The 15,586-nt window shown below is 41.1% G+C and overlaps 1 protein-coding gene across 1 annotated transcript in view; it reads right to left on the bottom strand.

Moving 5' to 3' along the window:
- The window catches only part of LOC116040917, a 29,854-nt gene extending 14,344 nt beyond the window's left edge, over positions 1-15,510 (bottom strand). The window contains exons 1-12 of the mRNA XM_036008070.1: positions 15,376-15,510; positions 14,098-14,130; positions 13,927-13,989; positions 13,475-13,610; positions 13,276-13,385; positions 13,145-13,189; positions 12,862-12,994; positions 12,183-12,286; positions 4,003-4,667; positions 3,485-3,827; positions 3,135-3,182; positions 875-973 (exon numbers count right to left, since the gene is read on the bottom strand). Of these exons, the coding sequence (XP_035863963.1) occupies positions 875-973; positions 3,135-3,182; positions 3,485-3,827; positions 4,003-4,667; positions 12,183-12,286; positions 12,862-12,994; positions 13,145-13,189; positions 13,276-13,385; positions 13,475-13,610; positions 13,927-13,989; positions 14,098-14,130; positions 15,376-15,406 (1,810 nt within the window). The 5' untranslated portion in view covers positions 15,407-15,510. The remainder of the gene's footprint in view (positions 1-874; positions 974-3,134; positions 3,183-3,484; positions 3,828-4,002; positions 4,668-12,182; positions 12,287-12,861; positions 12,995-13,144; positions 13,190-13,275; positions 13,386-13,474; positions 13,611-13,926; positions 13,990-14,097; positions 14,131-15,375) is intronic.
- Between the last annotated feature and the right edge of the window lie 76 nt (positions 15,511-15,586).

The raw sequence follows: 15,586 nt of genomic DNA, 5'->3' as shown, positions 1-15,586 counted from the left end.
CTACCGCTAGCTAGTAGCTGGATTAAACACGGTTAAAATGCTGACAGCTAACGCTAAACGGTGTAAAGTTTGTCTGTATTTTACTGTAGAGGATTCAACACTGGTATGTAACAATTCGGTTCAGGCACCGTTAATTATGTATGCGATTTACTGGTGGGTGTGCTGTCCTGTCACAGGAAACACTAAATAATGAGGAATGAGGAAATTTTAAATGATGATTAATCAAACTCAAAAATGAATAATAATAACTAAATATTTCCTGTGGACAAGTAGCAATTTTGGCCTGATGGAGGCTCTACAAGAAACTTCACTTTTAGATTGCTACAAACATTCAAATTGATCCTAAAGTTGATCATGAAGTTCCAAAGGTATCTTCATGAAACTGTGCCATCTGGACAAAAATTTTGAACATATGGACTGACATTAATGTTTAGGCCCTTTTTTTCCTATACTAACTGCTATAACACAACAACGATTAGCATGTAGTCCATACTGCATATAATTAGTATATAGTATGGATTTGGGACACATCTTGTGTCTTTAGGTGCACTACCTCCCTCTTTCGGGTTTATTTGACCTTGTTTTTGTTAGTGTTTATGAGTATATACCTCAGAAACTTCAGGCGTTTCTCATTTTTTTAAAGAAATGCATCAAATAAAAACACAAGCTATCTAAAAAAAAAAAAAAAAAATGTGTCTGCAGTTTTACACAATCTGTTCAAGTCCATCTCATAAATGCAACAACAAATCGCCCATTTGAAGTGCATTTCCTGTTGCACCACAGAAAATGGCAGAGTTGAACAAGTTCACGGCGGAGAATCAGGGTCAGACGGGGAAGGGGTAGGCCCACAAGAGCCGGCGGCCAGCAGTAAGACCTCCAGCCAACTGATCGTTCAGCAGGTCCGCACAGTGAACCAGGACGGCAACCTGAAAGTCATCTACCCGTCGAAGACCGACCTCTCCGATGACATCAACTGTTTTGTAAATTTAAAGGATTAACATTGTGGGACATTAAGGCTAAGGTTTGACAACATGCAACAAAATGACATCCTTTTACTTCAGGGAGCACAGGAAATGTGATCCTATAGAGTTTCAAGTGATTGAAGTGTTGCCTGTTGACGAATGTAACATTTCTGATTTGTGTACAGCTTTTTGAACCACATGTAGTAATATGTTAATAAATCCTTTTGATGCTTTCTGAAAGCACAATCAGCATAACAAACTGTATTTCCATAATATCCTTACTTTTGTATTTACAAACTGAAGACAAGTTTCCTTAAGGTTACATTTTGTTCAACTTACATTGACTAACTAACTTTTAACTGAAGATTTGTGTTACTATTTATCAACTTAAAGTATCAACATTTCCCCTTCAAGCAGCAGCAAATAATGTTTGACTTGGACTTATGTGCCACAGTGTTTGCCGTTAGCTTGAGTGTTAGTATGTTTGCATTTTCTTTGTTCAGCCATTGTATCTACAGCTGCTAATGTTAAAGGGATACTTCACAGATTTAGCATTAAGCTTTGTATCAGTAGAAACACGGTAGTATTTTTGAATGATCGTGCTTCCCTCCCTCATGTCCCCCTGAGACGAGAGATCTCTGTATTGTGGGTCTGGAAAAAAATCTTCCGATGACGTAAAACGACGATTTTTGCATCATCGGAAGATTTTTTGCCCAGAGGCAATGGACTACAGCCAGTAGTAGAAGCTACTTCCGCATGTTTTCAACCCGCCCATAGGGGGTTGGACAGTCGTCTTTACACAAAGCTTTCCTAAGCAAAACGAGAGTCAGCCATCTTGAACCTTTGCTAAACTGGCTTCTCAGCAGAAAACTTTTACAACAATGATGTGCATTGAAACTACCGCACATGTGTACCACCAGGATACATTGGTACAGAACGGAGAAACTTTATTACAGACGGAATCTGTGGCAGAGTGGGACAAAAAAAAAAAAAATCTACCGGGAAATTCCGTAGACCACCGGCCTTCAGAGGGCGGGGGAGAGATGAATGTTCGGAAATAGAGGTTGCTGCGGTCCGCCGTACAGGTTAGTTTGACCAGCGGGCAGCGGTGGCCGGAGCGGGCAGCAGTGGTGGCTGGAGGGGGCGGCTGGAGGGGGCAGCAGCGGCGGCCGGAGTGGGCAGCAGCGGCGGCCGGAGTGGGCAGCGGCGGCCGGAGTGGGCAATCAGACCGGCCGTAGCGGGCAGCGGCCGGAGCGGGCAGCAGCCGGAGCGGGCGATCATGGGGGGACATCCTCAGCGGTGAAACGCGAACGAGGGCTGGAGTATAACCTAGCTAGGTTCAATGCTTGCAAGTGTCCGCTCATTAGACAACAAACTGGACTACATCCAACTTCAACGAAACTCCCATCGCGAGTCATCAGAGACTGCTGTGTTTTTTCTGTTGTGGAAACATAGCTGAACAACAGTGTACCGGACTATCCAGCCTGCTGCTCTGTCGCCGGGTAAGACTAATGGAGGTGGGCTGTGTTAACACGGACTTGTGCAAAAATGAGCTGCTTGTATCCAACTAACTGCTAACTGCTGGTGGAGTTTGTGACTGTTAAATGCCGACCATTCTACATTCCAAAGCTCACAGCGCGCCAAATTCTATGAAGTAGGACACGCCGGGCGGCGAGGCAGCTGTCACGTAGCCTGCTGAGATCCTGCTGAACTGCGACACACAGTTGGACAAAATTTGCAATTAGCCATCAATTTTCGTAAAACAGCCCATATTTGACCTCTACATAGTTGATTTCTCGCATAAAAAGTCTCAGAAGTGAATTTAGTAATTAAATAGCGGACCTCAGGAGATCTGCATGACCTAGCTAGATTCAGAAGACTAAGCTGAACTCAGGTCAGTGGTGTAGCCTATGCAAATGTTGGGGCGTGACAAAGATAGGAGTTGAGATGTTGACGTCAACTTTTAGCTTTGTTCAGATTCGCCCGTTTTCAACGGCAGTTTCAAAATGTAAGATTTGCATAGTAAAGGGGTATCAATGGGATTTTGAGCTTTTATGTATATTATTTATGTAACTGTCGTTATTCAACTATGACAAGGTAAAATCGGTTTTGCATTCTATCACCCCTTTAAGGCGAGCACTCCCGAACGTCTTCCCTCAATGCAGGTCCCACCGTATCCTTGTCCATACAGTGCTGTCTGCACACTGATCACTCCGTCATCTGTTACACAGCAAGGGAGAAATTAAGAAAGACAAATCATTTCATTATATATTTGTATGGCAATAATATATTTTTATCTGTCATATTGACAGCTTAAAATTTCTACAGGCTCAGCTGATACTGTTCGTAGTGGGCTAAATAATAATAAATTGAATTTATATAGCGCTTTTCACGAACTCAAAGTCGCTTTACAGGGTATAGATAATAAAGACAACCAAAACAAAACAAGATTCAGGCACAGATGAAAAGGGGAGGGGCGTGGGGCTAGGGATAGGCAGTGGTGAAGAGATGGGTCTTGAGGCGAGACTGGAAGATGGTGAGGGACTCAGAGGTGTGGATCTCTTGGGGGAGGGAGTTCCAGAGCCTGGGAGCTGCCCTGGAGAATGCTCTGTCTCCAAAACTGCGGAGGTTGGACTTTTGGATGCAGAGGAGACCAGCTGAGGTGGATCTGAGGGACCGTGAGGGTTGGTACGGGGAGAGGAGGTCTGTGAGGTATGAGGGGGCCAGATGGTGGAGGGCTTTGTAGGTGAGGACCAGGATTTTGTAGGTGATCCGGTGGGAGATAGGAAGCCAGTGGAGTTGTTTTAGGACTGGAGTGATGTGGTACCAGGATTTGGAGCGGGTGATGAGTCGGGCGGCGGAGTTCTGGACCAGTTGGAGTCGGTTGATGTTGGTAGAGCTGATGCCGAGTAGAAGTGATTTGCAGTAGTCCAGTCAGGAGGAGATGAAGACGTGAATGAGTCTTTCAGCAGCGGGGGGGTGTGAGAGAGGGTCTGATTTTGGCGATGTTGCGGAGGTGAAAGAAGGAGGTTTTAATGACATGACGGATGTGGGGCTCAAGGGAGAGGGTGGAGTCAAAGATCACACCAAGGTTACGGGCCTGGGGAGATGGGGAGACAATGGTGCCATCGATGGTGAGAGTGGGGTTATTGATTTTGCTGAGAGTGGATTTGGAGCTTATGAGGAAGAATTCTGTTTTATCGCTGTTGAGTTTGAGGAAGTTGTGTTGCATCCAGGTTTTAATAGCTGACAGACAGGAGTTGATGTGGGAGAGGGGAGGATTGTGAGGGGATTTGGTGCTGAGGTAGATCTGGGTGTCATCAGCGTAACAGTGGAAGTCCAGGTTGAAGTGGCGGAGTATCTGACCAAGAGGGAGGATGTAGATGATGAAGATGAGGGGGCAGAGTACAGAGCCTTGGGGAACACCTTGAGTGACTGTGGCTGTGGCAGAGGTGTGATTATGGAGAGAGATGAAGTGGGATCCATTGGAAAGGTAGGAGTGGAGCCAGCTGAGTACAGTACCTTCAATACCGAGGTCTTCTAGTCTGGTGAGCAGGATGTTATGGCTCACGGTATCGAAGGCTGCACTCAGGTTGAGGAGGATAAGGATGTTGAGGGAACCAATGTCAGCAGAGGTGAGGAGGTCGTTGAGGACTTTGAGGAGAGCGGTTTCTGTGCTGTGGAGGGGGCGAAAACCAGATTGGACTATGCATTCCAGGGTTTTAGACAGAAAGGGGAGGTTGGATATTGGGCGGTAAAGTAATTAGCTAAAGTTTTTGGTGTTAACAGTTCATGGTGGAATTAATCTAGTTTGTGGCTATAGTGGGATGGGGGTCTCTCTGCCACAGTATATTTTCTGGTTACCAAAGCCCAAAATGTTTAAAGCTCATGTTGCAGGTTAACCACCACTGTTGATTAATGGGTACATAAAGCACTCAATATATGTATATCATTGTTAAAAATGTCTCCAAATAGTGTTAAAGGCCAGTTTTCGCCGTTTTAGTCGTTTAGTCAGTTTTTTAACGCAATTCGGTAATGACGTCACGTTGGGGAGACGTGCCTCAGTCTAGTACTAGAACTATGGTTACTGACTGGGATGAGGAAGAGGTGGAAGAGGTGTTTTTACTGTCAGTGAATAGCACCTAGTGAAAGTCAGTGTTTTCTTTATATTTAGAGACAGTGATCATGTTGTTAGTTCAGATAAGTACCAGTAAACTTATCTAGATCTAGAAATAGAAGGCATCATGGTAGCTATGGGCTAACTTGCAAGGCAGTCTAACCTGTGAAATCCCCCGACGTTGTAAACACATTTTCGATTAGATATCTCACGTTTTGATGGACCCTACTAGCTCCAGTAACAACATATTTGCCTAGTGTTTATGTATTACTTGGATGGGGATGCTGTTCGGCTTTTCAAAAGTTTAGACAGCTAGCTAGCTAACGCTACGCCGACGTTTTGCTAACGTTAGCATAACAGCGTTAGCCTAGACGGCTAGGTAAATATTACGACTGCCTTCGTTGTTTCCTATATCTGCGTCCACGTTGTCAACATAAGACATTTGGCGTTAGAGCTCCTTTTGTACCATAATTGTATTGAATGAAATGTTAAGCTTCGCTCCTACGAGATGGGTGGATTTTTGTTAGGTAGCTACGTTACACACAAAGTTAACTGGCTATAGTTAGCCTGTGCTAGCGGAATTAGCTAACGTTGCGTAGCCAGCCAGCAGCTTCGGCAGTAGTTCCGGCGAGCTAACCACGACAGCCAACACATCCACAAGAGTCTCTATTTCAATCATCACTGCAGATTGACTGCTTTTAGCAGCAGAGGTTGATTGTGGGCGACAAAACTGTCGTGATTAGCTAGCTCACCGAAACTAATGCCGATTGCCGAAGTTGCTGGCTGGTTATGCAACGTTAACTAATTCCGCTAGCATACAGGCCAACTATAGCCAGTTAGCTTTGTATGTAACAAAAACCCACTCATCTCGTAGGATCGAAGCTTAACATTTCATTCAATAACATTATGGTACAAAAGGAGCACTAACGCAACATGTCTTATGTTGACAACGTGGATGCAGATATAGGAAACTCCGAAGGCAGTCTAATATTTACCTAGCTAGCAGTCTAGGCTAACGCTGTTGCGCTAACGTTAGCAAACATCTGCGTAGCTAGCTGTCTAAACTTGTGAAAAGCCGTCCAAGCTGTGTTTCAATTTCCCTCCAATATTATTATACACATAATAAAAACCCACTGACTCGGTCGAGACCAAAAGCCATATTTTGCAACACTAGTGGCACAGACCGAGCCCATAAACAGTGAACAGAGACGGGGCTTTCGTCTGCCGTCTCCCCAACGTGACGTAATGCAATGCATTGTGGGGGAAAAGAGAATCATTGCAAACCGCTGTAAAATAGTACTACTTTTTCGTATTTTATTCCGTTTTGTGATATCCATTGTATTTGATGTTGTTGGATAACAGTTTAAATGTTTATTACCAACAAGCAAATTGCGCAAATTCATTAGAAAATAAACCCTGCAACATGAGCTTTAATGCTTCAACACTGGTTGAGTCAGTTTATCAAGGCCTTCAAACGTAATTACACAACAACTAGATCCGACCTGACATCTTATTGGTCAACTAGACGTTTAGAAAGTGCTCAAATCAGCACACCCAGGGCAATTTGAGCACACCTGGTGCATCACTTGAAATATCACTCCGCCATTTCTGTGTTAACAGTACGGAGTTGAAATAATAATAAAAAAAAATTCAAAAAACACACACAACAACTTCAAAACAGTTGTATTCATGCAAGTAATTCAGAAACCACAGTGGAACACACAAAAGCTCTCCAACTAATATATAAAGTGATTCATCGGATTAAACGGCTTATTTGTTACAACGCTCTGTGCTTGCAAAGCAGCCTGGCGTTTATATTTGCGGTAATCCTTTAGTTTGGGAAATCCCACGATCTCTACCAAGCTAAAGTTAACTTCAGTTGACTAGCTGACTAAAATGGGGTGGGACTAGAAAGCGTCAGTTGTTGAGTTAATTGCCCCACAATATGAATACAGTTTGATTATATCTTTTTATTGTTTGTAACAGTTGTTGTATAATCGCAATATTACACTGGAGGGTTTAATTTAGCCAAATGTCCTATTTACTCAAGAGCGCATTTCCAGCAGCGCCAATGGTATGAAACAGTACACACTTCCTGTCTCCTAAAGGGGCTTGACCTTGTTTGAACGTGAACGTCGTGTGGATGGATGAAAAGTTGAATGAATGATTTATTAATGTTCTTTTGCTAACATTAGATATGTACAGAGCTAAAAGACATTCAGCATCACAGAGATTGGTTTTGTTACGGCGTTTACGAAAGTTAGCTGCTCTGTGTTGCCAGATCTCGCGAGAGTTTAGTAATTTTAGTACCGTTTAGACCCGTTTAGAAACGGGTCTCAAACTAAGTTCATTTTCTCCTGATGTGTCATCTGAAAAATGCCATTTTAGTGTCAAAAATGTTCTGGAGAAATGTGGCTTGTGAGAAATGGGTCCAATATTTACTTGGTCGCTATGGGGCGAAAGGATCGCTCATAATCTGTAATCACCTTTTTCACGGCAGACATGTTGACATGTCATAGTAGGAAAAGCACAGGTGTATTCAAAACCATTAATGATGGCTGCATTCCACTTAGGAGAGGTCCTGGTATTGTGCATGCTGACTCACTGAAATAGCTTACTGGGACACTTGAGCCATCGTTAAGGTTATCAATTTCAGCTGTGCTTTTCCTACTATGACAAGTCAAAATGTCTGCTGTGAAAATGGTCCATTGGAATCAATACACTCAGACCTGCCGCTAGTCTCTTAAAGAGGCGTGACAGTGGCGGAGCCCACGTGACAGATACAGGAAACGAATAAATCCATGGAGTTGGGGCGTCTCGGTCATGGATGTATTAACGTCATATTTGGCACTTCAGTGCAATATTGCTTAAATGTACCACAGTGGACACAGACTCAAGAGAGTTCAGTCATACTTGATTAGTTTGAACATTAAATATCTTGTCTTTATAGTGTATTCAATTGAATATAGGTTGAAAAGGATTTGCAAATCATTGTATTCTGTTTTTACAGAAGTTTTACACAACGTCCCAACTTCATTGGAATTGGGGAGCTGAGGAAGCAGAAGAAGAGGCAGAATGTCACTGGTCTCCACAAGTCAGTGCAACTTATGACTCTCTGTTCTCTGTTGAGGAAAGGGTTTTGAAAGATCCTCATTAGATAACTGCAGGCTGGAGTCCAGGGAGGAAAGTTTAGGTTAAAACCTTAAACCTTTGAAATAAAAGACAACTTGTATAACAAAACACTTTTTTATTAGTTTTCTATAAAAGTAATGTACAAGACATCTGTGTAACTGTATGCTATTTTTAGAGTCTATGGTTTGAACACATGAGGGCAGTGTAAGTATGTTGGTTGGATCACAGCTTTAGCCAGATTTGTTTCAACCAATGTCTTGTTAACACATTATAAGGCATCACATACTTATTAAGCCCACATTTAGGCCTACGTGATGAAAGGAAAATGCTGAAAAAATAGGATTTAAAGATATTATTGATCTGTTGATCTTGAGTATGATAGACATGTCTGATTTACAACGTCATCTAAACCAGTGGTTCACAACCTTTTTTCCTTGGCGCCCCCCCTACTTATGTCTAAGAAAAGCTGAGCCCCCCCTCCCGAAACCAAAGTGGAGGTAACTCTCGAGATAGAGCCTTACTTTCTTTTTTGATAGAGAGCAGTTATCAGCACTTTTACGTTTCTCCGCCATGTTTCATTCATAAAATAGTGATGCCGTGGCGGGATGATAGCAGCTAGCAGCTGACCTGATGACAGCAAGGGTCACAGGTTAAGAGGTCCCAGAGGTTTGGCCTACTAAGTAGCCTGCCTACAATTTTAAGCAAGAACAAAAATATATAGTTTTTATACCGACTTTTGTATACATTATATATTCTAGTGTATTTTTATATCTGTGGTCAGTGCATTAACAGTGTGCTTTAAGTAAAGTCCTACATGACAAGTGCTACTGGGTTGATCAACTGTCAGTTTAATATAGACCAGTCAGGAAGATGAAGCAACTACTTGACAAGCTCAGTGCCACACACACACACACACACACACACACACACACACACACTAAAATGAAACCTGCAAATCAAAGAATCTTCACTGCTGATAGCCCGACAGAGTTAAATCTTATCATTTTTCGAGTTTATCATCGAAAGAATATCACCTGCTATGTATTTATTACATTTGCTTAAGACCTTTTATAATGTTGTCTTTAAACTTTTGTTTTTTTACAGATACCTGCAGCTTCTGCAGGGAAAATAAATGTATCCCTGCCTAATGGATGCAGAGGGACATGTGATCTCATTCCCACCTATTACCAACAGTGAGAAAACCAAGGTTTGTATGTCTGTTTTCTTCCTGGTTATCATAATTTTATCCTCCGATAAGAGAACATTTCATATGAATACTGTCATACTGTGGAAATGATGTCCACAGAGAAAACTAAACCCAGTAACACATCTGACATGCCACATTGTCCCACAGTTTGTCTCCGTCTTCTCACTGTATAATAGAAATAATAACATGATCAGCTGATTGTACTTTACAGATCAAGAAGTCTACCAAAGAGTTGTTCTTGGAGGTGACGAGTGCAGCCAGCTTGCAGACCTGTAAAGATGTTATGGACGCTCTGATTGTAGTAAGATTCACTTTTCCTCTCTTTTCTCTGTCAAGAACAATGAGTCAAGTTTAATAAAACTTTGATTTTATTTTCATAGTTTTGGCCATTGCTTCTATTATTATTATTATTATTATTATTATTATTATTATTAGTAGTAGTAGTAGTAGTAGTAGTAGTAGTAGTAATAATAGTAGTAGTAGTATTATAGTTTATTTAAGTAGGGACAGATACAAAAAACATAGATAAGCCTAAACAGTTATCTGATGTATGTATCATACTGTTTTTAGCTGAAGCTAATTCATGACACTTGTAGGGCTTTTGTTTAAAAATACAAATTAAAATTATTAAAAATAAGAGAGAGATTAAATAAAATGGAATGAAATGAAAAAGGAAATAAAGTATTGGTTATAACATTGTTATCTTTCTCTAAATGAGTCTGGGTCCAAGCCTGGACCTTTGTCATCACTATTTATGTGAAAACTAAAAGACACCAACATGAGTTAGATGCTCTGTCACTTGTAGATAAAATGGATTAATCAATAGTTTTAAGGTAACTTTATGTATGATTTGTGGCTCTAGGCGAAAACTTAATTTCACATTATTTCCTGTGGACAAGTAGCAATTTTGGCCTGATGGAAGCTCTAGAAGAAACTTCACTTTTAGGTCGCTAAAAACATTCATATTCATCCAAAACTTGTTTTGAACATATGCATTGACATTGTTTGGGCCCTTTTTTACTATACTAACTGCTATAACAATTAGCATGTTGTCGATTCTGCATAGAATTAGTATATAGTATGGTTTATGGATTTGGGTAATTATCTAAACCTCAGAAACTTCAGGCGTTTCTCATTTTTTAATGAAATGCATCAAAGAAAACCCAGAAACAATCTAAAAAAAAATGTGTGTTCAGTTTTACACAATCTGTTCAAGTCCATCTCATAAATGCAACAACAAAGCACCCATTTGAAGTGCATTTCCTGTTTCACCACAGAAAATGGCAGAGTTGAACAAGTTCACGGCAGAGAATCGGGAGGAGGCGGGATCAGACAGGGAAGGGGAAGGCCCACAAGAGCCGGCGGCCAGCAGTGAGACCTCCAGCCAACTGATCGTTGCAGGACGGCAACCTGAAGGTCGTCTACCTGCCGAAGACAGACCTCTCCAATGACATCAGCAACTTGACAGTTATTTGGTCGTTGCTGTGGACAACCTGAGGTTTACACTCATTCACATGCTCCATGAAGTCATTGTAACAGATTAACATTGTGGGACATTAAGGCTAAGGTTTGACAACATGCAACAAAATGACATCCTTTTACTTCAGGGAGCACAGGAAATGTGATCCTATAGAATTTCATGTGACTGAAGTGTTGCCTGTTGACGAATGTAACATTTCTGATTTATGTACAGCTTTTTGAACCACATGTAGTAATGTTAATAAATCCTTTTGCTGCTTTCTGAAAGCATGATCAGCATAACAGACTGTATGTCCATAATATTTCCTTAAGGTAAACTTTATTTTGTTCAACTTACATTGAATTTATTAACTTGCACCTGAGGATTTGTGTTACTATTTATCAACTTTAAGTATTGACATTTTCCATTAATACTTAATAAAATGTAATCCTGTTTTCATACATTTTACTGCATATGCCACACAGTGTTTGCTTTGTAGCTTGAGTGTCTGTAGGTTTGTGTTTTCGTTGGTCAGCCATTGTAGCTACAGCTGCTAATGTTAACCTACATATCAACGATGTTTTACTTCCGGGATTGTTCAAGTGCTGCCGGAAATTCTGCCGGATATCCCTATTTGGCCGGATGTCAGTATTTGAGGATTATGGTTAATTGCTCCTCAGATCTCTGCAGAGTAAATCCAGACAGCTAGGTAGACTCTGTCCAATCTGAGTTTTCTGCTGCATGACTAAAACAACCTTTGTACACATGTTCCACCAAAACAAGTTTTTGTGTGATTGGTTTAAAGAAATGCCAATAAACCAGAGCATGTTTTTCTCCTATCCCAGAATGCTGTGTGGATGCGCCAGAAGCTTCTCCGCAGCGCTGCGTAGATAGGTCTGGCAAGGCGAGACTAATGTTACCTAACCAAACGATGTGGGAACATAAACTGCATCCTGTGCAGCAGAGGATTTTTTCGCTCTCAAAAGGTCAACTTCTTAACTGTTTCTTTAGTATAGTAATGTATCTGGAACAGGATTCTGTGGTTATGTTTTACATTTCTCCAGCCAATGAACTGACAAATGTATTTAATTGAATGCATGTTTATTGTGATATGACTGAAATTTCAGTGTGCTTACATATGTAAACTCTATGGAAGCAGAGAGGTCCCAGGCTCTGCAAAAGAACAGGAAATATTCAATTCAGACAATTTAAGCAACTGGTAATTCAAAATTTGTGTCATCGCTGTGAGTATTTTTTTGTGGCTGTCCCAGAGTGAACAGCCAAATGGACCTTTAAGATACTTACAATAACATGTGGAAGCCACCTCCAGATACTTGTAGGTGCCGACGCAGGGGTCTCCAAACACAGAGTTGCTCGCTGCGATGGTACAGTTGTTTTTTCCATTACAGCTGTGGATGCAAAGTGACATGAGTGAAAACAGGCTTTAAAGACAATGGAGCATATGAAATCTGAACTGCGTTATAAAGGTGGTGATTTTCTTTATATGTTATAAAATCTCAGCCTGTCTATTAGCAAAGAAAATCGCCATACACGCATGACTTCAGACTGTCATAGCGGTCATCATTTTTGCAGATTGCAGTTCCATCTTGCTGCAGTACACCACACACTGAACTGAGCTTCTACAATGCTTCACTGGTCTGCATGCCCCATACTTTGAAAGATAAACACTAGATGTATTTTTTTTAGGCCTTGAATGATTTGTGCATGTGAAATGCCTCCCTTCATTGATCCCTTCTTTTGTCAATTTTACTTTCTAACTGACTGAGGTAACCTAGCAAGAATTCCAATTCATTTGGACTTATCTTTCTCTATCGTATCGAGACTCTCTCTCCACCATTACATATTCCATATCTACGGGGATGACCAAGGTTACAACGTAACCGAGCGATCTGTGCCAATAGGAAATAGTTTCTCGAAGTCTTCATTTGTATTAATATATTCCGTAAAGGTTATGCAGCTGTACCTGTCAGCAACTTTGCGTGTGGGCCTTGAGCAGTAGATATTTTGAACTTGATTGGGAGGCCGTTGGTAAATGCAGGTGGTCTGGTCACGACGTCCATAGTCAGCACCATACACAAATATAACCTGTCCTTGATCTGTCAAACAAAAGGAAGAACAATTAGTACAATAGGCAAGGTGGAGAAGACAACAATGTAGTGAAGATTTAGAGGTATGATGCATTGAAAATGTAATTATGTTTATCACATGAATCCACCATAAATGCAAAAAATAAAAATAAATATTACCACACTGGAGTTGCGCCAAAGAGCCCTCACAGGCAACAAGGTGAACTGTCAAAGTAACATGAAGGAATCACATTACTCTATGAAACCTGCAGCTTCTTTTCTTCATGCAGACATGTGACAGTGTGACTCACTTGCTGGGAGGCAGGTGTAGGTGGTTTCCAGGTATTTGTAGGTGCCATAGCAGGGATCAGAGGTATAAAAAACGTTGATGTTTAGTTCACACTCCCTCTTGCCATCACACCTGTAGGAAACACATTACAAGCATGTTTTTAGCACAACTTTTAACTTTTAACACACTTTTTATTCTGTGATTGTACATGTAATGTGTACCTTTTCTTGATGACGTCCACTGTGCCCGCTTGAGAGCAGTTTTTATTAGCGAGCTGTGCCGGAGGTCTTCCCTCACTGCAGGTCACAGCGTCTGCACGTCCATACAGTGCTGTCTGCACACTGATCACTCCGTCATCTGTTACACAGCAAGGGATAAATGAGGAAAGAAGACAAGTTGTATAATGGCTTCAACAACTTCATTATATTTGTATGGCAATAACATATTATTATTTGTCATATTGACTGAGCCTAAAACGTTTACAGTCTCAGCCGATACTGTTCGTAGTGGGCTAAAGTATTTTGTGTTTCTCACTGCCACATTATATTTTCTGATTACTAAAGCCCAACATGTTTTAAATGCCTCAATACTGGTTGATTCAGTTTATTAAGGCCTTCAAACCTAAATGTACCACTCACAGTGGACACAAAGACTTAAGAGAGTTCAGTCATACCACAGCTCAGGTGCTGGACATTCCCATCGCTGCCACAAGTGATAGCTCTCTCTGTGGAGACAACTAAAATAATAGAAACGAAAGAATAAGTTAAAGTGTGTTTAAGCCACATACTGTATGCAGAAAATAAATGCAAGCATCATCATTATTACATTCACTCCAATAATTTACCTGCTGTCATGAGCGAACATGCTGCTGCCAGCACTGGAAAAGAAACATCAATGTCAAACTGTGCAAGTCAACAAAAGCAAAAGTTACAAAGTCTCTCTCTAAAAAACTATTCTTTTTTATTGTGCTTTGTCCTAAACCTCTGTCCCATGCACATTGGTCACAAATAGCTCAAATCGATGGGAAGAACATTTCCACAGCAAATAACCTACCATATTCAATGGTGGAATGTAACTAAGTAAATTTACTCAAGTACTGTAGGCCCAGTGGTGTAGTCTAATAGTGGGTATACTGTACCACTTTTTTTTCCTGGCTCAGAATGGGCCTTTGTGTGTTGAAGGGAGGATACTGGCGTTAGTGTAGGCGGAGCATTTGGGCCCGGTCGATACGCACACACCACACACTGTGCTCAGTGAGGAGCGGGTCGATGAAAGATGAGAAATGTCTCTCTGCATGTTCTGCAGTGTTAGTTTAGTTTGCTGCCACATAACTCAACCCTGTATTTGTGAATACAAATATCTGAAGTGAAAGTTCTGTCACAAAACTATGTTGTTGCGTATCATTGCACATTTTTAAGTGGGTATATGGAAATCCTGGAAATTTCTTAGTGGGTATACTGCGTATACCTGCGTATCACGTAGACTACACCACTCTGTAGGCCCCCTTAACACCGCAGTGGCTTAAACAAAAAAAAACACTCCAGTCCTGCCTACCTGGATCAGCCGAGAATAGAAAAAACATTAAAACCGGAGCGTTCAGAAGAGTTAGAATCTGAATGTTTTAGCTCACAGGGATTTATCTAAAATATGTTTACCTCATTATTTGAGCCATGTTTAACATGAAAATTCAACATTATAACATTGTAGATATGACAGAAAATACAAAAAAGCATATGTCCACTTTAAGTAACATTTTCACTGCAGGACTTTTACTTATAACAGAATATTTTTACATTGTGGTATTAGTACTTTTACTTAAGCATTGGAATACTTCTTCCACCACTGACCATGTTGCGCCAAACAGAAGTTATGTGTGCGAATCGGCCTCTTTGTTTCGCGGACGTAGCCTGTTGTTATGGTATTATGGCAAATAGACAAGGATGTAGCCTACTGTCTTACCCTACCCAGGACCCTGAAACTCCAATCACATAGCCTATATTAAAACTTCAGCAAGACAGCAGAAATCAAACTTAATTCCTAATTTTACATTAACACCCATATAACTTAATTTTACTGTCTATGCCATATATTGAGTTCTAGTTGTCAGTTGCAGGCTACTTACACAGTGTGGTGCTGAGTCTGAAGCGGAGCATGGTTTTAGAAGATCCGGTCTGAGGTGAACAGTAAGACAGAATCTGGCTGGAAGAGACACACCTGTAGGCTGTTATGCTGGATCAAGAACTGCCTTTGCCTTATATAGGCCTACACTACAATCGCTTGATCATGCACAATTGGTTTATCAGTATGCTGACTCACAGTACAGAAATATCATG

This window comes from Sander lucioperca, chromosome 12, assembly GCF_008315115.2.
Source record: "Sander lucioperca isolate FBNREF2018 chromosome 12, SLUC_FBN_1.2, whole genome shotgun sequence".
NCBI classification, from domain to species: domain Eukaryota; kingdom Metazoa; phylum Chordata; class Actinopteri; order Perciformes; family Percidae; genus Sander; species Sander lucioperca.
Note: the sequence above shows the minus strand (reverse complement) of the source record. Positions and strands in the feature narration are given on the sequence as shown.